The sequence below is a fragment of the Rhea pennata genome, chromosome Z, assembly GCF_028389875.1.
Source record: "Rhea pennata isolate bPtePen1 chromosome Z, bPtePen1.pri, whole genome shotgun sequence".
Taxonomy (NCBI): domain Eukaryota; kingdom Metazoa; phylum Chordata; class Aves; order Rheiformes; family Rheidae; genus Rhea; species Rhea pennata.
Genome location: NC_084702.1, coordinates 39291339 through 39315800, shown reverse-complemented (window position 1 = coordinate 39315800; position 24462 = coordinate 39291339). Strand labels below are relative to the sequence as shown.

The 24462-nt window shown below is 39.3% G+C and overlaps 1 protein-coding gene across 2 annotated transcripts in view; it reads right to left on the bottom strand.

The window, feature by feature from the left end:
• Positions 1 to 8526, bottom strand: part of DTWD2 (DTW domain containing 2) — a 75629-nt gene extending 67103 nt beyond the window's left edge. For both annotated transcript variants that reach the window (XM_062599622.1, XM_062599623.1), the window contains exon 1: positions 8358 to 8526. In XM_062599622.1, coding sequence (XP_062455606.1) covers positions 8358 to 8524 — 167 coding nt within the window. In that variant the 5' untranslated portion in view covers positions 8525 to 8526. The remainder of the gene's footprint in view (positions 1 to 8357) is intronic.
• Between the last annotated feature and the right edge of the window lie 15936 nt (positions 8527 to 24462).

Genomic DNA, 24462 nt, shown 5'->3' with positions numbered 1-24462 from the left:
CCTAAGTTACCAGCTCAATGATCCAGTCAGTTCTTTGTTCACTCCATAGCCCTTTCATCTAATCCATATCTCCTTAGCTTGGCTACCAAGATACCACAGAAAACTGTCAAAAACCCTAATGTTCTTACTAACTCAAATGAATGTAACCATCACTACCTGAAAATCTGTAAACCTGACTAGATACCATTATATCCACTAACCAACTGGCAAATGCACATGAGCGTGCTGTTTTTCCTTCTCTCCCCTTCGCTTTTGTGGTACACTATTTCATTAATACTCTAGTACTGCCCTTTTCAAAATCTGTTTCCCCTCCCTTAAAAACTGCTACTTAATCTACACTTTCAAACATTAACGGATGCCTCTAAACACCAAACCAAAGCAGTGGCTCATAACAGAATGATATTAAAGGAAAATCAGCTGCAATAGATTTTGAACAATTACATCCACTGTATAGTTATGTCAAAGTCACTACCAAAGTGGTTTTAGAGACTAAGATATTTAGCTGCCTAGATCCCTTTGAAACCGCTCAAATTTAAAATGCCTATGTACCCTTCAGAATCTCTTCTTAAGTTTTGTAAGGCATAAGAGGGCCATAGATAAAAAAAAAAACCCTTGTACTAAAAAACCCACCAACCACCATCTCCTTGAAGATGACATATTCCAGAAGGCACTTAAAATCAGCTTAATGATTTGCATTAGCTGCCTACTTTTCCATACATTAAGGTTTTCAAAAGAACTTAGATGTTCACAGAGAATTAGATGTAGGTCTCCAACAGAAACAGCACACCTGGACTAAATTGACAAGCTCTTAATGATTTTAATGAAGAAATTCCCTATCAGAGGATACAATTAACAAGCTCTTCTATTAAAAATAGCAAGACATTTAAACCCTAGTGATTTTACAGACTCCAAACTCCATTGCTTTATTAAAGAGCAATTAAATTTCTATACCAAGTCCTACTAGAAATTTAAGTTAAAAGGATTATTCCCAAATTGTTCATATGCAATATTGAATAGAGAACTATCAAGAAAAACAGTTTCCATGTTACAAAACTGGAGTGGACCAAGTCTGCTGTCCCATACGAGTAACAAATAATAAGAACTCTCTAAATCACCCTTTTGCATCTTTTATGAAATACCAACTCTTGGTTTACAAAGTTCTAGTCATTAAGAACATAATCCAGTATTAACAAAATTGGCCATTGATAATTACAGCCATCTCTCACCAGTCTAACCCCACAACTGACATCTCTTTCGAAACATCTTGGATGAAAATGTTATCCAGACCAATCAAACCATCTAGTATTAGTAATTGCTATGTAATATGCACTCCAAGTATTAATGGAAAGTCTATAGGTGATACAAACACTTCATTTTCCTCTTAGAAAAATTAAAAACCTTTCAAACATTTTAAGAATATAATAGAAACATAAGCACACTCTTAGTGCTATAAAGAGCTTCCTTTCTTTTTTTATAGCTTCAAGAAAAAACAAACAAATAAAAAACTAGTTTTTCTGGCAGTGGATTTCTCCAGATTATTTGGCTTTCTTACTAAATCCACAACTCCAGGTGCTTTCTCTTTTACTTAAGCTAGAGAATGCTTTCTTCCCATTTTCTGAAGGGAGTATTTAAGTAAATCATCCTTGAACATTTCACAGTCATTTCAATTTGCTCCACTTACTGTCTCTCCAGTGTATGATTCACTTATTTTCAACATCATTAAACTAGACTTTTGAACTAAATATAAATACAGGGAATAATGCCTATTTCCATGACACCATAAGACAAAAAGATATTAACACAAAACACAGATACAATATTCTAAGGTTGTACTAGCAAACACTGAAAATTCACACAAAAAGCATCTTTTAAGGTGCTCCTAAAAGCTTAACAGCATGCACACACTCATTGATTTAAAGTCTCTAGAGCTTTGGATAAGTTGATTATCTGTTTTTTAAAAATACCTCAATTATTTTGTCAATCATTAGCACAGACACAGGATGCATCAAAATATTAAACACATGTAGAAAGAAATCAAGATAAACCATCTTGTTCATTGAAGCTTTCACTGAGAACTGAATGCAAATGTACACACACAGAAAACTAGCAACAGTAAGTAGGAAGCTACTCATTACATTAAAGGTAGATGAGTGGAGTCTCTGAGAAGCCAAAGGAGAGCTGTGTTTCTAGTAAAAACAGTCTACTACTACATGGCTGACACAATCAAGAACTTGAAGCTGGATTATTTGTTCCGCGCAAAAAGCAGTAGAGATTTTGACAGCAGCAATTTCAGCAGAGCTTGAGGAGCAGAAGCATAATCCAAGCACAACTACAAAAAAAGCCTAAAGAAATGCATTCCAGAGCTTGCAAGATGGTATTTGACTTAAATGAGAAACAGAAGTACAGTTGCATTGTGAAGGATGAATCTGAAAGGGAAATCAGATGATGGAATGAAATAGACTCAACCAAGAGAAGCAGAGACAGTAAAATCCACCTTCCATATCTGAAGCAGAAGACAGGAGAAAAAAGAAAATGCATGAAAGGCAGACAATAACTAACTGGTAGAGGAAGTTTGATCATTCAGATTACTTTCTCAATGATGGCAGAAAAAACACTAAAACACTAGACAAAGGTTAGCGAACAGGAAGGTCTGAGCAGTGAATATGAAGTGACAGGAAAGCTTGAGATTATAAAAATGAAACTTCATTAGGCTTGAGAGGGAAAAAAGAAAAGATGGTAAAAATGAAGAATCAGAGTAAAGTAAGAGTAAGAACATATCACAGACTTCTACAAAAAAAGAAAAAAGAAAAAAGAAAAAAAAGCTCTGCAGCACCTGAATGCCAAAAGCAACACTGGGATATGACAGAACCAGCTTTCCTCAAAAAGAAAATACTGCTTATTTACTGGCACCACATTTCAAGTCAATTCACCTATGCCTAACTATCAGAAATTACAAGATATTAACCAACTTCTTATGGATGTAGGAATAAAAAGTCTTCAGCTCAAATCTGTTTTTTCATAATTATTAAGCCATAAAAAGGAAAACAGGTGTTGTTTTATGTTTTGCTTCATGCTATGTTTATTAAAAATAGAGTAATTCTTGTAAAGAAACCAGTTGTCTTTTTAGTATTCCTTATGATCAGATCTCACCAATTTAATCACTGTTGAAACATCTTTGCTTTCTCTTACAATAACTACTCTCTCCAGGGCAAGGTTGCAGTTGATATGATTACAGAAGAGAAGCAGATGAAAAGGTACTAGAGTTGGTTTAATTAACAAGATTATTCTCTGCTGCAGCTCTCTTCTCTAGATGTGCTGCTACTAACCATCAGTTAGTCAAAAGAGTGGGGCCATCCTGACCAGGCTGCCACCCCCTGCCTTTTTCCCCGCCTCCTCATGTCAGCAGATCAAAACAGAGGCTAACCAAAGTGGCTGAGCATGAAATTAAGTGTCCTAGAAAGATCACTACTCATTAATCTAATCACAATATGATAGGAAATGAGTAAATGCATTAGAAGTTTAGCCAAGCAGAAAGAAGTAAAATCCTAGTTACCAAAATTTAATCAATCAACCCTACTAGCATCACTCATGATGGTTAATACAGGCCAAAAATATGAACAGAAAAAAAAAACCCACAACTGAAACCCGCTGACCAATTTTTATCGTGATATTTATAATGCTAAATATAAGTCCCTGAAAGGTTAATGGGTGAACCACAATGATTTTAAAGCAACAATAATAAAAGCATAATAAGATTCTGAAAGGTCCAAGGCACTCGTCACTAGAACTGTGCTAATGCTTAGAAATTTTTTCAGTGAGCTTTAGCTTTTCCTCCTAAAATATGGTACAAAGTTTCTATACCTTGGTAACGAGCAGCATTCACAACCTCAGAAATGCAGTTAGGACAGCCTTTTGATTAGTAGGGATGGTTCCTAGATTTAGAAGGATGGTTAGGAAGACTGCTTAAGACAGTGTATACTTCATTAGGATTATTGACTTTATTAGTTGTGTATACATTGGTTCAGTTAATCCCATGTTGGTGCAAATTAACATGTAAGAGGATAGGTGGTTGCATAACTCAAGCAGAGGCCAAAATAACGATGATGAGTATATTAAAGGATAAGGAAGAAGAGAAAGAAGTGTTTAGACTGATGACTATAAATGATTCTAAGAATTAGAGGCAAAAACAGGTGATGAGGCAACACTGCCTATACAGTGATCAATCCTGGGTTCCCAAGAATCATAAGCAGGGCATCTGCAGTCCTTCCACTGTACACTAGACCTTTAAGGGAAAGATGATATGAAACTATGTCTCAAAGAGGGGGATGGAGAAGTGCAATATTAGTGCTTCATAGGCTTGTGCAAGCCTGTTTAACCAAAAAAAACAACAACAAAAAAAAAAAAACAAAAAAAACCCCAGTATGACTCAATTATGGAAGAAATGTATTGTTTGTAAAACAAAGTATATCTGTACTGTTAGAGATCCTTATCCATGTCTCCTACTTCCTGCTGCACCTTATCACATCCTTTTTTTAATCTGACACATAGCTGTAGTTCTGTGAAGAACAAGTCACAGAACCCAAATGTTTATCAACTCAGTAACTGCCTCACTTGGGCAGTCTGTAACTCTGCTTCTCTCCTATAGTAATAAAGCTTCCGCTGTGACCTGAACCTAAATTGTATTTTGGTTCTTCCATGACACTAGCTTATATTTGCTCTCCTTCAAAGTAACAATGCATGTACGCTCACATGTTGCTACTCCTTCCTAACACCCAACAAGATCGTGCCCAGTTGAAAGGTAAACTCACTCCTCTTGATACAGGAAAGTAATTACTGTCACAACTTGGCTTTTAATTGCTGCAAAGTTTGTTAACACTCACATGAACAAATCTCATTTTTCTGCTTCACCTGTTCAGATTTTTCCTTTCTGTCTCCTCATACTGTGCAAATTCAACTCCCTCTGAACTCCCATCAATTTTGTTACCCAGACAGATGATATAATTGCGATATGTGGCTTCCCAGACACACTTGTAAACCTACTTTATACATTTAACTATAATCAGAAGGAATAAATTCAGAAAAAAAATATTACTCTGATTTAGAAGTCTTTAGAAGTGCTAACAGTTTTTAAAAATTTCTCTTTGATACACCATTCAAGAAACTGGAATAATAAAATTCGTTCAAGCTATGTCTGTCACCTAGCCATGTGTATTCTTTTTTCAATATAAACATAATGCATAGGAAATGCTCTTTTTTTTTTTTTTTTTTTTTTTTAATCTCTTATGCTGCAGAACAGTAAGTCACTTTTTACAGGTTATGAACAGCCAGAAAATACATAGCTTTAGCTTCATAATAGCTTACTTAAGGACCAAAAAGGAATCAATACTTTCAGGGAGTGCAAAACTGCAGTAAAATTTAGAGCTGTGAAAATAAATGCCCAGAGCTCATATTTTAAGAGCAAAGTAATGAAAACCCATGAAGCAATTTTGATGCAGAAGCATTGCTAAAAAAAACCCCCATGCTTATTTCACTTTCTCTGATATTGTTAACTGAACATTAAAATTCTTTTTTACTCTGCTTAAATACCTTAAAAATATGCTATAAAGGCAACTGCATATATTTACTTGTGCTGCAGGAAAAAAACATTGCTTCTTCAGTCTTCCAACAAACTTTTATAAGTATCCTGCATTTATTAATAATTCTGCCAAAAACATTACACATTTTTCTCAAAATATGACGTGTGACTGTTCCTTCACAGATCATTATCAACCACTATCAAAGAACACTTATACAGTAAACAGATTAAGTACAGTATGCATAATATTTTAGATATAGGCACACAAACTAACATAGTGCTATGCTCAGCAAACACATGGCTATTCTAGTCCATGATTTACCGGGAAATAGAAGAAAAACAAATACTAACTATTAGCATATGTCAATACTACACATAAGAAGTGGCATTTTCTATTACAGATGTAATCTCCTTAAAAGGAGTACTACACAAACAGATTGCAGCACACTGAGCTGTGCTTGAACAGCCTGGCAAAACTGAGGCAAAGAAGTGATCAGGTAGCTGCCTGCAACTAACGGAAAGGAGTGTTAAAGACAGAGCCAGTGTTCTCTCCAGTGGTAAATATAACAAGGGGCAATGACTAAAACTGAGGTTTAGATGGGTCAGACTGTGCCTTAAGAAGAGCTTTTCAGCTATGAAGGTGGTGCAGCACTGAACAGGTAGCCCTGGAGGCCATGGAACAAAACAACTAGACAAAGCCCTGGCTTTCCTCCCTAGCCCTGATGATGGTCCCACTTAAAGTACAAGGATGGACTAGGTGACCCCCAGAGGCCTCTTCCAGGCAACAGTTCTAAAATTAAGCCCTAATTCTCCTGCTTGTATTAATCTTTCACTTTTCTGTGCAGACATCCTACTCAGAACTGCAAAAGTAGAACACAAGAGGAATGCCTTAGCGTATTAAAAAGTGCAAAAAAAGAACCAAAAAACCCACCCCAAACCCTAGGTCTCTCCCCATAAGGGAGATGCTTAGGAGAACCCATTCTTCTGTGCATTTGTACTGAATTCAGACAATCCCCACTCTAAAAATTGATTTCAAGTTCTATCTCGTAACTCACATCCATTAAAATGTTTTAGAGGCAAGATCTCATCTACAGTTTGGAAAATCGGGAAAGCCAGTTAAACTTACTCACCTAAAATTGTCATCATGATAACACTCAGGGCAAAAACCAAGTCTCAATATTACATCCTATGTCCTTCCCTAAGTCACTGCAGTACTCGCTTCTACTGCAAGTCATGACTCAGAATGTCATACTCAACAATAAGTATACTTTCCATAATTTAGTTAGACTATTCCTAAGAAAGGAGATGAGGAAAAGACCCTACAAAAAAACAGAGATTCCAAAATTTAGTTTATCATCATCAAAACTTGGTTTGCAAGAAGTTTCTACATTCTTTTCTTGTTACTGCAAAAAGTAAGCATCTGTGCAGTCTATCTTCCACCATTTCTCTCTCTATATAATTTCTTTAGTTCACTGTCTGCCCTCACTGCACCCATGCTCTTAGCAGCAAGTGCAACTTGGTGTTATTTTTATAAAGTTAGTTTTAGTACTACATGGTGATAAAAAGCTGAATATATCCTTTCTATTACAGTTTACTACGGAAGAAACCTCCTTTGCTGGTGACTCAGAATCCATTCAAATTGGAAAGACTATGAAAAGAGGTTGTGAAACACAACAACAAAACAAACACCAACAAATAATCACCATCCCACATGCATCCTGAAAGAATTCAAGGCTAAATAGCTGAACAAGGGTGGATTAACTCTAATTTAAAAATTATTTAGTGTCTGAGGACTAAAAATGACAAACATGAAGTGAGCCTTTAAAAAATCTGCAACAGATAAAATTGTTCATGTAAGCATGAACTACAACAAAAAATACAGTTATCAGACACTTGAAAAATACAAAGAATTAATACGGCTTTTGCAAACACAAACTCTGCTTCTCAAAACTACCAAAGTTCTCCGAGAGGGTCACTGAATATGTGGGTGGGAGCAGTCCATCTAGTTATTTTTTTAAAAAGATTTATATATATATTTATATAGCCCAATTTTACTGTTTTTACACCAGTGCCTGACCAACAGTAATCAACTCACACAAATTCTTCCCACCTGTACTGTCTCCCAAGCTTCCACTACATTTCTATGGCAAAAGCAACTGAAATTGCCTCCCCAACCTTTAGGAAGGAGCACGAGGAAGACAAGAAGAAGAGTTAAACAGTAAACAGATAACCTGAAACTCAATTCCACAGCCAACTTCAACACCAACATATATACACACATCTCAACGAACAGCCACACAGACATCCCAGGCTCCAATGAGATTTCAACTTCAATTAAGCAGCTGATATCGCTACACGTGTGACAATCAGTGGTTTAATAAGCAAGCCACCACTATAAGTAAGCTTTTCTCAAACACTCATTTTACTAAAACAAGTAAACCGTTTTCCTTAAACGCAAGTTTCCTGTTTAGAAGGAAATATCACCCTGCGAGAGATTCTGAAAGGAAAACAACGCTTTGTACTGTAGTTTCCTAAAAGAAATAAGTAAAAAAACCACCACCGAAGCGCTTGTGCCAAGCGCAACGGCTCGGCAGCCCAGCCGAGCGCACGGCGGCGCCCCTCCTGCGGCCGCGGCCAACCGTCGCCCCGCGGCCAACCGTCGCGCGGCAGCCCGCCGCCAGCCCCTGCCCGGCGCCGCCGCACTGCGCAGGCGCCTGCACCGCCTCCCCCCCCCGCTCCGCCTCATCAGCGCCTCAGCGGCCGCGGCCTCGCCTCGCCTCACCCGCAGCGCCCGCACTCGGGCCGCCTCTCGCAGCGCTCCACCGGCAGCTCCCACAGGCCCGCGCAGTCCTCACGCTCCTCCTCCTCCTCCTCCAACGCCGCCGGTGGGGCAGCGCCTACGCCCCCCGCCGCCGCCGCGTTCCCGCCTGCCGCAGCGCCCCGCTCCATGCCGGCCCGTGCCGGCAGCGCCGCCGCCGCCAGGGGGCGCCCGGGGACAGCGAAGGCGCCCGCGCCGCCGCTCGCTCGCGGTGCAAAGCGCCCGCCCCTCCGCGTGGGCCCGCCCCCTGGGCGCTCAACCAATCAGAGCGCGGGAGGCTTCGTCCCGCCTGTGGGGCGCGGTGCCTGTGGAGCCGTTGGGGGGTGCGTGCGCGGGCCGGCGCGAAGGGGGAGCAGCTGCGGCGCGGCGCTCACAGGCGGCCCGGCCCGGCCCGGCCCTTCCAACCTGCGCCTAAGAGCTCAAGGGAACTGTAGATATATCCTAGGCTTTAGATACAGGGTATATTCAGCATAATAAACCAGACATAATAGTAAACAAAACACAGAGAGTCTATTGTGTAATAAAACCGAATTCAGTTCCTAGGTCGTTGCAGTTCGCATACTAGAAATCAGCTGAAATGATTTACTAGTGAATTTCTATACAAGAAATCATCTCCTGAAATTAGTAACTGCACGTAGGTTGGGCAATTGTGACGTTACCAATTCTGTATCCAAAATACATAGTGTGTACATCCATATTCACCATCTTCAAAGCCTTCTGATGTAGCTCAGACCTGTTGGTAGTAGATACAATATGAAGATGCTTTTGCTTTTAGTTTTCAAATTTTTCCACTGCTGTCTGGTAGCTAAATGTTCTCTCTACATACATATCTGAAGGGGAAAGTGAGCAGTTTAAGCCAAAGATAAATGTTGCCACAAGTTCAAATGAGCATAAACTGCCTGTGAATAAATGTAGGCTGGAAGTTAGAGGATTCCTGGTTTTCAAAGCATTGCTGCCCTGGCCTACCAACACAAGTAGCGGGGATCAAAAAGCAGCCCAGCCTTAGCTTCTTCTGGAATAGAGCCACGTCTGCTCTCAGCGTGTTGTTCTCAGCTGGACTCAACAGAAACCAGCGACTCCTCTCACTACAGGCCAGAAAATCAGAAAACAGATGTTCTTTTTTAAAAAAATTGGAAGTGTGATTGCTAAACCAGAGGGTCTTAAACAACAGAGCAAGTTTAAGAGCAATCTCTTAGTGCTAAATACAAGGCAAAATATAAACTACTTTTATGACTGATGTTGATAATCTGTTCTGCAGACTAATAGGTACACTAACAATGTAACGCAGAATTAGCTTGAGTATTTGATGTTCATATTTAAATCCAAATTAAACCTTCTCTCCATGTTAGAGACCTGAGGAATTCTGCAGTAACTGCTTTGGGCCAATGTTCTGCAACTGGTAAACTTACTGACCTACGTGGTGGCATGACTGGGGGCTTCTTATTTGCACTTAATACTCTCAAATGTAATGCATTGTTCCCTTTTTGGGGCATTGTGGATGATCACATGCTTAGTGACTAGCTGTAGACTCACTGTAGTATGGAAAGTCCGTTAAATTTTACGGAAAGTACCGTTCTTCTACATGTTCAATCTCTTCTGCATTCTTCCATAAATCATTTCTCTTTTATTCTAGGCTTTGCCTTTACTAAGAACAACTTACATGTCTTGCTGTAACTGGTGGTGTACTCAGAAAAATCCCCTCTCTGAGGTTCAAAGTTAAGATATGTTTCAGAGATGTGAAGAAGCTGTCAAAACAGCAGTTCTCAAGCAAGGCTACTTGAAAGACAGGTGTAGCTCCTCAGTGGCTTTAGCCAGTTTAAGTCAAAGTGCCACTTTCTACTCCCAGGCTTGACTTGTGGTTTCAAATGCCAACACATTCACTTGAAATCCTATTGAGTTTATGATTTTAGTTGCAAAAACGATAACCTTGTACAGGGTATGCTGCCATGGTGGCTAAGAGTCAGGTCAGGGCTATTATAGTTCTTTCCTGTCCACTCCCATGGTTGGCCATACATTCAAGGAATTGATGCAAAAACCTACCTTATAAAAAACCAATTCATTTTAAGTTGGATGAACTGCCAGAACAAGATCACTGCAGGCCACCAATGTCAGCATGAGGTGCAGGCTGTAGAAGTGGGGTCAAAGCTGGGAGTTGTAAAGGTGCAATTCACTGGCTAAGCTGCTGTCTCAGCATAGTGGGGACAAGCCTGGGGGATGCCCAGGGACTGCAGCTGGGGGCGATTTCAGCAGCTTGGACTAGCATGAGGACTGTGAACCAAATCCAGGTGCTGTGGAATGGGAAGTGGAGTTGCAAGTGGAAACAAATTTGGAAACAGGTGAGCTATGAAACAGTCATACAAAGACTGTCATGTTGCAGGGAAGAAGAACAGATGATGTTTTTGCTGAGTCTCCCATCTTTCTGCTGCACTTCCTCACAACAAACAACAGTTGCTGTTTGTATAGAAAAATGATATTAACAAAGCACCACCTCAGCAGGGACCATTTTGTGAACATTTTCCATACACATTTAGAAAGATGTATAGCAGATGAGAGATTTCCAAATTTAATTACAGACTGCCATGAGCAACGCTGGTAAATCCCACCATGGGTGACAAAAGGTATGTGCAGGTTAGGGGCATGAACTCAAAACCAGGAACTGGTAAGCTTTGGGAAGAGCTTTGTGTCTGTTTGACTCAAGCGCGCACTGACCTGGACTGCCAGCCCACTTGTTTCCTGAAGCAGGCCTTTTTGAAGTAAAAAGAATGGTTTGGAGGGACAAGGTAGCCAGTCAGAACAAGACAGCTCCAACCATCCAAAAAAAACTTCCTTGCTTTTGTGACTGTTGCTCCAGGTGGTGCTGTGGTTTTCCATGTGAACAGAGATTCTGTGAGGCTTAAAGGCAAAAGCTGAGCCTGGGACTCCTGCTGTACTAAAATGTGCCATACTATATATGAGTAACAAGCTAAAGCTGTGAGCAAGCTATCATATTCTATCTGTTTTCCTGGGCAGTTAAAGATTGCACATATAAAAGAAAAACAGCGATCAGGATTTAGCCATGCAGCAGGGAAAATTTGATTGCAAAGTAAGCAACAGTGTAACAACTATGTATAACATTGTTTCCTAATCTGTTCATTTTTTTTTTTAAAGTCATGACTCAGTACTTAAGTGGGCTTCAGATATTGCCAATTCTGTTTAAAGTCTTTGAATTTGTCTGTCATTCAAGCTAACTTACTACTTTTCAACAACTGATAGCAAGTGACATGAGAAACTCAGAATTTATTACAGATATTTTAGTCACTATTGTGTGGTTTGAAATGTCCCTTACATAAGCTATAGCAGCAAGCAGAAGAAAAACATCCTGTTTGTTGCTTAATCTTAATCTGCATTTCTTTCTGTTGACATGAGAACTGAAGTTCATGCAATCATGTCCAAAATCCTGTGCAGCAGCACTTCATCCTTACTCTGTCTGATGAAAACTCCTCTGCAGAGCGGACTGTTGCTTTTTAGCTCCTCTTTTCTACAACATGTGCTAAAAGAGAGACACTTTTCATAACATAGTTTTCCTCTCAAAATCACAGCATTTGGGGGATAGTAATATTCATCAATTCAAGTTCTTTTTCCCCATCCGCTTGGAGATACCCTGCAAGGAAAAGCTGCTAAGAGCTATTTTTAAGTGAAGAAATAGCGTTAAGTACCTATTCCATCCCAGCTGTCTCACACTAGCTCTTGTACAGACATGCATATTTTCTATTTAGATTACACAAATGAGTTACTATGAAACAAGTGAGGGTGTGCCTTTACTAGGTGACTGCTACATCCCAAAACTGTCAGCGCGCATGTTTTTGCATGCAGTAAATATGAGGAAGTGTTATTCCTCTTTCTCCCTTTCACTTAGGCAAAATCATCTCCCATTTTGCAAAAGTAGTAGCGTACACAATAATCAGTGTTACGAGTAGAGCCATAATTGTTTTATCACTAAAACTTTTTTGTGAAGCTGCATTGGAACTAATTTCAACTAAGTTATGTAAAGGTTGTATAATATTGTAGTATTTTTTTTTCTAAGAAACCTGGAGGCTTTGGAGCAGGATGAATATCAATACAGACAACAACTTTGCTTTTTAAATATCTCTCAAAGAGTTTAGTCCCATTTTTGAGAGAAAGATCTAGGAGCCTAAAGACTGGTCTGCAACCAATCTGCAGAATTCTTCAAGCAACATTTATCACCTATGAATACACACAATTCATTGGGGAAAAAAACCCACAGTTATGAAGTGGTTAAATATATTTTTGAAAGCATGATTTTATTATTGAAGAGACAGCTTTTGAGCATTTTGGTTATGTTTATTACTTTACATTATGCCATTTATGCAGAAAGATAGCTTATTTGAAGCAATTTTATAAATTCTGCAGTGGTCACATGGCTATTTTTAATTTACCTATGCTTGACATTGAATGTGCTGAATTCAGTAGGGTGATGCCAGTGGTTTTGCAGGCATCTGTGCCCAGTTAAGATAGTCACTTTTAGGGGTGGATTATCTGTCCATTCTGCCAGCTAGAACTTTCAACAAATATGCACATCTTGAGTTTGCAAGAAAATAATGATTTGAATGAAAAACATTTTTTCTCCCCTTATTTCAACTCAGAAACTCTTGAATATTGGCAGCTTAGCAAGTGTTATGCAATACCACAGCAGGCTGTCTCCAGTCAAGTTCCACGAAGCTCAAACACGTATGTTGTTCAAGCCTAAATGTACTTAGCAAACTTAAAAAGTCACAGTACATTTCTAAATTCAACAGGTAATTTGAAAATGAGCACTTATCACTGGTTTGACTTAGCCTCTTGACACTTAAGGATAATAATAGCAATAATAGTAAAATATATTCTAAAGACACTGTAGAAAGACAGTGCTAAACTCCTACCAGGTAGTTTTATACTGTGAAATACATGCTGTTAGCTTCTCCCGTGTAAAAGTCAACAAGGTAAAAGCAACAGCAGTGCTAGAGGTTTGTCGGGGAGGTCGCAAACCAAAGTTCACTAAGGATCTGTGAAGGTAGTCTGAGATCCCCTCCAGGAGAAGGTAGAAGGCTGGCCTAAGCAGCAACTGAAATGGCTTGAGGGCTTGACACACACTGCCTGGAAACACCTGGAGCCGTGGAGGGCTTCGCCAACCAGCGTGCCACCTCCGATTAATTTCCATCCTGCTCCTACGAATTTGCTGCCCATCCTCAGTTGTGTGCAACCTCCTCTCATGAGAGTTTCCTAACGCGGTTAAAGTGCTTGGGTTAGTCAAAATGTGCTGCTGAGAACAGCAATCATTAGCTGCTGGGTAGGAAAAAACTCCACCTCTTCAACTGGCACATCTGGGTCTAGCAGAGAACATCCGTCCACAGGTTATTATCATAGTTCCATGTCAGCTTAATCTGGCATAAATTGTCACTGCTGCTAGAGGAATGATCCTGCCTTCTTTGACCAGTCCCCATCTCACCTTGTGCTAACGTTAGTGATCAGGTGGCCGCGCAAACAACCTGCAAGTTACTTTTTTATGCTTATTTCAGTCTAATCACTTCAGCTTACTTTTTGGCCAGCCACGTGTTAGTGCTGGCATAAGTGTGGTGGAAGGAGGACTGAAGAATAATGAAAACGTTTGTTATTTCAGGAGCTGCCTGTACTGAGCCTGGATTCAATGATGCTAGCACTCAAGGTAGTATTCAAGGCTTGCCTGCAATAGCAAGATCCACAACCCCCTTATTGCAGAATAAAACTAGGTCAATGCAGAGATGCTGTTTGCAGTCCTGTTTGCGTCATTCAGAGCTCTACTGCCAGTAAAATAGCAAAAATAGCAAAATACCAGTAAGAATGTAATGCCAGTAAGCAAAAGCAAGTTTTTTTTTTTTTTTTTTTTTGGAGTGCGCTGCATGCCCACTAGGTGTCCCAGCTCTGCCACACCAGTGAGCATGTGTGCGAGTAAACCCTGCTCAGAGTCAGTGAGCTGTAAAAATGTGTTATAATTTGGTAGTATAGCCAAATATTTCCAGCTAAAAATTCATGAAAGCTTAACTAATATTTTTTTGCCATTCTTCCCTTTGCAAATCACCACTTACATTTCCTGTTTTCCTGTTTCTGCTATGATGTTAATCTTTTTCATGAAACAGTGCTTTCTAAAATGATAGGTATAGCACAGTCTAAAGCACAGTCTGCTGCTAGTGCTAATGCTTAGTCAGTGGATAAGGCAGCACACTTTTTCTGCCAGCATATTATGTTGAGTAAATTTATATATATTTTTTTATGATTTAGTAGGACTCCATATTCTTTGGTTTTTAGTTTTGCTATTAATGGGTGCATAGTATGTGTAAAAGATCATAATTTGGAAAAATAAAATGTTACTTTAGTTGCAGAAATCTAGTCATGAATCTGGTTATTTTTGTGTTTGCAAAAAGTAACTACCTTCTCAATTACTTGCCTTTTTATGTATTGCAACTAGATCTCACACCCTGCATATTAAACTCACATGGAATTCCCTAATGATATTTTTATGAGGTCATATGCAAGAGTCATTTCCCTTCTGAAGAAGAAAACCAGTTTGCTTAGACAAACAGCTCAAGTAAATGAAATACATAATGTACAGGGTGTTCATTCTTACTGACTTTTTCTTTCATATTAAAAAAGAAAAAAAGACAATGAATGTTTGTAAAATGTAAAGACATCGTATCTGAACAGTCTTTTCAATGCTAGTCTGCAAGTTTAGTAGGAATGCTTCTTACTGATTGCATCATGGTCTCACTTCTGACGTTGGGCTAATAACAGAGGTAATACTCACAGATAAATGTGCCACTGCAGTTTGCGATTACAGCTCTGATGACCTGGAGCTCAGTACAGTGATAGTTAACTGATGATTACCTGCTAAGTTGAAAATCCCTGCCTAAAATCAAGATAAAACTTCAAAATCCATGCAGCATAGAGAAACACCTACAGCTGGTCTTGGTATTTTGTATATATATATCATTTGGGATCTGTAAAGTGCAACTGAAAATACAAAAAGCAAATGAAAAACCAAACAAGCATATTAACAAGAAATTAAGTGACAGAGAGATTAAAATAAGCAGCAGATAGATAACCTTTGAACTGGTATCTGCTAAAATAGTGTGCAGGTAAGAGGCAATATATCCTCCACTTTATGCCTTTGTGGCTTTAGTGCACTTATAACACAATTCTTATTTAGAGGATTATCCAGTGGAGAATCCTGTTCATTATGTGAAGTCTCTGAGAAGCTGACAAGCACTAATGGAGAATTTACCTTACCAGCTTGTACTGTTGAAGCAGAGGTGGCAAGTCACAGGCAGAAAAAAGATTGTGAGCGTATTGGGTAAGAAATACTGATGAAAATCCTTTGAATGTAAGCTTTGATTAAAGCCCACAGTGGTCAATATGCCCCTCAATCATATGTTTTCAGGGCATTTGGGGATGTCAGAAGCCCTTCTCCCATTGATTTTAGATGTTCTACCTCCACAGAATCGTTTCCAAATCATAACAAAAACATTACCTAAGTATTTGTTTCAGAAACCTGTGCTGGGAACCAGGCCAAACACCACAGTTACAACATTTCTCACCACTGTGGCTGCTCTAGCTTTAGTGTTGCCTGCTCCAGTATCAGTAATGCTGTATCCTTCCCAATGTGGGTGAAGGAGGCAGCCACAAAGTGGAAACTCCCTAGTCTTTCACTCCTCTCCCACAACAATAACTGCACCGCTCTTGGTCTTAACAAACAAGCAAAAAGCTATAAGGATGAAAGAAGTCTAAACTGTACCTATCTTGCAATACAACATACTGCTTGTTCAGTGTTCCTTCTATCAGAAACATTTCTACAGCCAAGAGAGATGATTTACTCTTGGCCACAAGAATGTATCTCCAAAAAAGGAAGTGCCTCTTTTTAAATTTAGAGGTTTTGATCATTTGGAAAACACAACAATACAGAAGGGAAATGTCAGGGCAACTTTACTCATGCCCATGTGCTTAGCAACATCTTGCCATTGCTTAGGCTGGGAATTTTCACAGAACAGATGTATAATACATTCCATATTTCTGCTTATCTGGTTCGTTAAGTACAGACTCCTAGACAAACCTAAACCAAACTGAGTAAAAGCCTCTGGCTACAGCAATAGCATAGGAGATTCAGTTGAAGTTGTTATAAAGAACATCGGAATAACCATACCAGACTGCAAAATGTGAGCATAACTCTTTCACAGTTTCATCTTTAGACTGCGTATGAAAATTATTGACAGATGTGAAAGAGTGCAGCAGGCCAGAAAATTCTGCTCTGCCAAAGGACAGGATGCAGAGCAGCTGCCTTGGATTTATGGGCTAAACCCTAAACTGCATATAGATAGCATAGCCAGTCAACATCAGCACAGTATCTGCTCCTCTCTTGTAGGAGTACACGGTGATTTGAATACAGATGGCAGTAAATGGTGTGAGGGGCAAATTCTGAACCAGGTTGCGCTGGTTACTTTACGACTGGTTGTTCATCCCTTGTATTAGGAGAGGAGAAAATAGCATGCAGCGCAGCAAGTATTGACAAGTATCAGCAGGAGGAACTTTGAACAAAGCTGCGTGTTAGCACAGCACAAAGCTAGAGCGGATCATTTCCTCCTCTGTGCTACTTTAGCAAAGCTGACAAGAGCATTAGAAGGAACGATTCAGGATACTGCCTGCTACTACACCATTCCTGCATGCTCCCTGCTTGCTATCACAGGAGAAATGAGTCCTCTCACTCTGTATCTTGCAGTGTGAATGGCCCAAATCTCCTGCATTTAAGGTACGATTTCTAGTTCCTTTGTTTCATATTGAGACACACTGCATCTATCACACCGTACACTTAATTTATATATATATATGCTGATGTTTGAGCCTGAATTGTTAAATGGATGCTCTTGGACAATTGTGACCATTTTTAGACAAAATATTAGTAATGATACATGATGTGCTGATGTCCCTCTTAGTTATCTGTGCTGAAACACCTGAGTGGGTTGTGATTCTGTTTTTGCTTTGCTTCTAAATGTTTTGCTTACTATAGCAATACACATGCTAATATTCTGCATCATGACAATATTGTTAATGGTCTCAAGCATGTAAGGAAACTTTCATTAAAGTTCATGAATTTGTTTCCCCTACAAACAGTTGTTTGCATAATAAAAAGTGCTGTCAAGCAAAGCATGCTTTTTCTTCCACTAGTTACTAAATCAGAGAGAGTAAAAATAAAGTATTTTAGGGATTTTCCTGTTTTGCTGAGCATTCAGTTTCCTTTCAAGTAGCAGAATTCGAATGCTCTGCCAATTCCCGACTGAATTCTTTTTCTTAGATAGAACTGAATCTCTTCCCCCAAAGTTTTGTGTGTTCAAAAGAAGACTTTGAACAAAGCTGAATAACCTGCACATGTAGTTCCACAGAGGGACTTTGTGCAGTAAATAGTCGTGGTAGTGCAGGTTATTTTGTGTTACTGCAGCTCTGCCATCTGCTGCAAGAGATAATGTAGCAGGCACGATCAATGCTCAAAATAATTATGTCAGCAGAAACCTTGATGTAATGTAGACATAATGGCTTTGCACTATGTAGGGTGCTCCCTAGACCAGGACACAGCATCCGTATCATTCCCGGTCAGCAAACGCAGCTCGGCCTGGCTTCTGGCTGTCGACAAATGCCCTCTGGCCTTGCAACAAGTCATGACGGGGCTTTTCTTAGGAGGATCTTGGGATTATTTCTCCCTGATGTTGTCCCTGCAAGAACTAGGTTAAATTGAGAGATGGGATTTTGTTCAGCTCCAGGAATCACTCTAAAATGGGGCCACCAATAGGTGGGCACCAAGAGTGTTCCTTCAGGTGCATCATGCAGACAGTTTTAGTCATCAGGCTACACAGTACCAGACGACAGAGGAGGGAGAGGCTATTTTACATAGCACTGTAGATAACAGGCCAGCAAAATCATCAAATACAGCACAGGGAAACAGGATGCAGAGGGATATGTAGTTACTACGTGCTAGCTTCCCGCTTCAGGAATGCCAGATTTGTGAGTTCAAGGCATGTATTTCTGGTTTATAGAGTTGTCCACTAAAAGGGAGAACTCATCACTTGCAGTGTTGGACAGAAACTCCAAAAATGAGCATCTTCGCTAAAGAATCAGAACATGCTTTGAAATAAGATGGAGTGGTGAATCCCAAAGAGTCTATTGGCATCATTTGCTTTCAGGAACTTTTTACTGATCATTAGTCATTTGACCCGGTCTGAAAAGCCACTATCTTGAACCAGCTTAAAACGACTATGCAAAATGCTTTTTTAAGGAATAGGCTCTTAAAAGGGTTACCACAGAGAACTGGGATAGGCTGGCCTGGGAGATTCTGGGAAGGCTATCAGTGGCCTATATGTTCCACTCTCCTATTTGTATATTATTCCATTAAACCCTTCCTATTCCAGTCCTGATTCAGGCCTGTATCTCTGAGAAGTCCCAGCCACTACTCACTAACAGAAGTGGGATCCTCCATGAGGACTTCTGGGATGTGAGAAAAAAAAAAGGAATAATTAGAAGGACTGAAACTTACTGATAATGTTGCAAAGATCCTCAGAGAAAAAAAGATTAACAAGGATTTTAACAAACTAGTCCCAAGGCGAAAGGAGACTCATGGAAAATATTATTTTTCTTGAATATTGCTGCATCACGGATTTTTGATATCTTTAAGAGTTTATAACAAATTAGGATGAGAAAGCAAGCAATAAATTTTATAGACTGTAAGCTCAAAGATAATGGCATTCTTAGGAAAAGTTACTCTTGAAAAAATGCAGATTTCATCTAAGACTGTAGAAGGTAAGAGAATCTTCTACAGAACTTTTGACTGATCTCTAAATAACAATTCAGAAACACTTCATTGTATTCCATTATCTGATATCACACAGTGGTTGAAAACAAAGACTGAAAACATGGAAAAGCCTGATAGAAGACTAACCTTTGTGAAGTTCTTTAGGTTTGTTACATGGAAAAAAAAATAGGCTACAATGAAAATGTTAGAAAGGAAACAACATACAACTGGACTGTCCTCCAGAAGAGGAACCTAGAAAGCTGGAAAACTTGTAGAAGAGAATCTAGAACAAAAAAATGGCAGCATGCTCAAATGTGAACAATGTCCAGCACCTAAAAAAGCGCTGCAAGAGCTGCAAAAAGAGGCAAACATTTTGCAAGAGCAAAAAAAAGTGAAAGAAAACAAGTAGCAATCAAGATAACAAGGAGTGATAGGAAAGCAGTACAGAGAGCTACAGATAGGAGCACTAGATAGGTAAAAAGTTGAACATTAGGTAGATGAAAAGTTGAAAGATTTTTTCACTACTGATGGAATTTGTGTAAATTATAAATTGAATATTGATAGCCAGACAAACATTGCATCTGAAAATGAAACTACTGAATAAGAAATAGAAAAAAATGAGAAAAGTAAAAATGACAGTTCACAGTATTGGAACAACAACAAAAAGCAAATTTAACCTGTCGTTAGAGATTTCACATTCTTTAGTAGAAATTAAAGTTTGGAATTGGTTTGTTTCTCATAGTTACCACAAACAGAATTAATACAAGCTTTTCTCTTCCCCAGCAGTTTGCAGTGTGCGCATGGTAGAGAAATACAGAAACATGAACAAATAAACTGGTAGGAGTGTGTCTTTAGCAGCAGAAGTAATCTGGCTATCGAAACTATGGAGCGCCCAGCAGTGCCCAGGGATCCCTTACCCCAGAGGCATTCCTCTGGTCAGCAGGCAGAACAAAGCAAAACAAGTGAACATCCTTTTATGCTAGAAGTAATCACTAAAAATAGAAGAGGCTGTGGAATACTAATAGTTATGGTAGGTAAAGCAATGAAAGAGATTCTGACGGTGATGCTTGGGAATAATTGAATATATGCCATTTCTTATGACATATCCTTTGTGGTAGAAACAGATTGTGGTAGAAACAAGATTTCCACAGGAAAGGAAGAGTACACTGATGCCTCCTGTAATACGACATCTGGGAGGGTTTCCAGCTATCATTCCATGACTCAATAATAGCATATAAACAGGGAAATAGACTGATAAGAGACATCTGATAAGAGAGTTGCTTTCAAAGGTATTTTGACAACTGAAAATGATAGACTATAAGGCATTTTCTTAGATGCCAGTCTTAGAAATAATGGGGAATAGACTTGCAGAGACCACAGCAAAAGATGAGACATTGCAGAAAGTCGTTAAGATCATCCTAGTGAAGTAGCCAGGGAAATACGTACCAAGCCCCTATTATCGCTTCAGTTCAGAGATATGCATCATCAATGGCTTATTACTTAAGGTAATAAAATAATGTTAGCATAGGTGTTATAGCATGACACTAATATGCTTCAGAAAAACAGACAGAGGTCACATGGTATCAAAAAGTGTAAAATAAAACTCTGTAGAGATAGAAAAGCATAAAAAGGTATGAAACTTGACAAAAATCTTAACATAGACAAAAGAAAGAAACCCCACTGTTCTGGACATGCAGAAGCCAAACTCTAAAATAGATACATTATGGTAAATATGATATTATAATGTTGTATCATTTTGCTGAAATTATATTTTTAAAGAATCTAAGAAAAAATGACACAGCACAGAATAAATCTGTATTTGTCAAACTTAAAATCTTAGCTTTGATAAGTCTACTAATAGTTCCTGATAAATTGTTGGGATTTTAAAAAATAATGATTTCAGAGTTAGAGTACCAGATATCAGCCACTGAACTATTTACTGGAAAGCAGAGTAAATAGATTTTTGAAAGATTAGCCTTTTACAAAGAATCCTAGCTTGGCTCTGCTGAATTGGAGAACAGTATGTAAAAAGAGACAATCTCCAGCATAAATGTTAATTAACCCATGAAATAGTAACCAGAAATCATTGTTTAAGCAAGATAGCAAGAAGTATAATCTATCTTGATGAATTAAAGAAAAATCCTATAAAAAGCAAAGAGTAATATGATGACTGGGATTCCAGGCCGCTAAAGCCCCAAGAGAGTATTTGCATGTGCAGAAAAACGTGTTTTTTTGTGGTTGCAGAGGGCTATCGTTACGGAGGATATTGCACCTGTCCCCGTGAAATACAAAATTTTGAAAGACAATCTTTCAGGAATGAGCTGCCTTTTCCCCATTTCTATATCTTTAGTGAGGGATACGAAGAAAGAACATGTGGCAGCAAAGGAAACGTAAAACATAACATATGTAGAAACAGATTGTTCTACCAACTCTCCTATGGAAAAAAAGGAGTCAGTAGCTGCGGCAACCAGCGGGGACAAAGAAGTGCAAGTTCTTGAAATCAGGGTTTCTAAGCACTTTTAAGACGGTTAATATTGCTAAATATATATTTTATTAATATTAAACTGTAGGGTTAAATAATTTTTTGTTTTAATGTCAAAAATAGGCTCAGGGTCATCAAAAGCGAGCAAAGACTAGGCTCATAGGGGCTAGCAGAGGTGGGGAGGGCCCTCAGGAGGTCACTCCAGGGTCACTGCAGGGTCAGCCCTGAGGTCCAACCAGGTTGCTCAGGGCTTCGCTGTCTTGGGGCTGGAAGCCCCCGAGGAGCAAGGGAGGGAGCTGCCCAGCCTCCCCGGGCCCCTTGCGCTCCTGCCTGGCCTCCTTGTGATGGGAGAAAAGGGCTCCGTATAGCCAGCCTGGCCTCTCCCATCCCATCTTCTGTCCATCATCCCTTGCCCTCTTGCCACGCACCACGGAGCAGAGCCTGGCTTTGTCCCCCTGATAACCCTTGTAGGTGCTGGGGGCTGCTGTTAGGTGCCCCCAGAGCTGCCCCTGCTCTGGACCAGCCCCAGCCCTCAGCCTCTCTGCACAGCATTCGAGCAGTCTGGGAATGTGGCACTGTGTCATCCATTCAGTATGTGCATCATCCCATCCGTTGTAAATCCTCCCACCAGCCACATTTCGAACTGAGGGTCCAGCTACCGGTTTGCTTCTTTAAGAAGCCCGAAACATCCCAGTATTCCTCTTGTCAGAAAGTAAACACTGTAAATAATCAAACCCCATCATTTCCCCTTACAACGATGATCTGTAGCACAGAGGAGTTCAAAGTCACATGCTGCAGCACTCTGTGGCTCACAGGGTAAAGAAAGAGAACTGCTGTGAGATGATATGAGAAGATGGCTCAATGCTCTTCTACTGAGATCAGTAAAAAAATCAGTGTGCACTTCAGTGAAGAGTAGGAAATAGGCCAGAAGGAATAAATCTCCTGCATGATCAAGGCCAGGTAAGGTGACATCAGCATGGAAAAAAAAATCACAAAAACAACAGCACTGAGCATATGCAATGCTAAAAGAAAACCCACTTAATGGCCAAACAACAAAATTTTTGTAGGTAAACGCTGCTTGTGGCCGCACAGCAGTGTGCAAAGATGTGCATTCAGCGTTTTCCAGTTCGAGCTGCTTCTGCTTCTGATGCTGTTGTCATGTGAATGTATGTGATCACGTACAGCAAAGGTCTGTAAAACGGTGCTGCCACCCAAGGCTGTAAAACAGAGGAAGGGAAACAGAGAGTAAAACGTCAGTTTTGCATGCCCTTCTGAGCTGTAAAATTTATCAAATAGCTTTTCCATTAAAAAGTGCATGCTGATATGAATGCTGGTGACAAAATCACAGATAGCTTGTAAAAGGATTATTTTCAAATTATCTTGGCTTGCACAAAGTTTGTGTACTTTAGTACACAATTTATTTGATTTGATTTGAATTCTAGTTGGTGTAAAGTAAATTAGTGGGAGAATGAGTTTACACCACCTTCAGGTGTTCCACCTATGCACGACACTGCATCAACACCTTCGTACAGAGGTAGAGAAGCGTAGGCAGTCTTTATGGAGAGCAGCTAATTGTAAAATAATCTAGTTTGCATCAATCTATACATCACCTTTTGATTTTCCCTGTGACCGCAAGCCCATTTGTAAGGAGGTTCAAAATAGCAACAAAACAGAGCTGGATAAAAGCCTGAATCGACACGAAAGATAGCTTTATGCTGCTGCTGCTGCCGTGACAGTGGCGCCTGTCACCAAAGTACTGAGGGACATTTTTAAAGGAACTTATACCTCAATAATGGCACCTATGAGTAAATTTAGTGTTTCAGCCATCCTTTGCCAAGAGCATACATATTTCACTTAACAGTGCTAATGGAAGAGAAGCTACAGAGGGAACAGCCTTCTCTCTCCGCTTAGTTAATTTATTCCTGTTTGCTGTGACTTGTGACAGTCTTCTAACAGGCTACTGCCAAAAATTTACACACCTTTTAATAGAAAGACTGCAAATAGCATCTTTAGAGATCACTAGTGAGCTTCCAGCTGGTTTATGGGCACATCACCTTGTGCAGTATTTCACTAATATTTATATGCATCACTATCCATCAACTTCACATTCCGTGTCAGATGTCACTTATCAGATTTACATAAAAAAGAATCACATTCTTATTTAGTGCTTTGAATATACAGCAGAGTTCAGAAACTTCCCTGGACTATCTCTCAGTTCCTTCTGCTCAGTAAACAAAATCCACATTTAACTAAAGCTTAGATCACTTGTCTTAGGAGGGAAAAAAATTACTTGTAGATATTTTTCGCAATAGATTTCTCCAAAAATAATAAAGTCAAGAGCTGACACATTTAGTACATGATTCACATTGTGTTTTGTTTTCCATTTTCCTTTGTTATCTGACCAGTGGAGAATATACAAGTGTGCAGCAAGTCCGTTCATTTGTTCATCTGAATCTTTAAATTTCTTCCAATTTAATTATTTTATTTAATATATTATTAATATATTATTATGCAAAATGAGCTTTTAACTGTTACTATTTCCCAAACCTAAAATGCATTTATGTTTTTATGCATTGTATCCATATAAAAATAACCAAGTGACAGAATTTAAGTTGGAACCCCAAATTCAAAGCTATAATAACTAAAAACAGTTTTGGATTAACATATAAGTTACAGAATATGAAATCTCAGCACTTCTATTAATATTCCAGAAATAACTGTATCCTTTAATAAAATATGTGCCT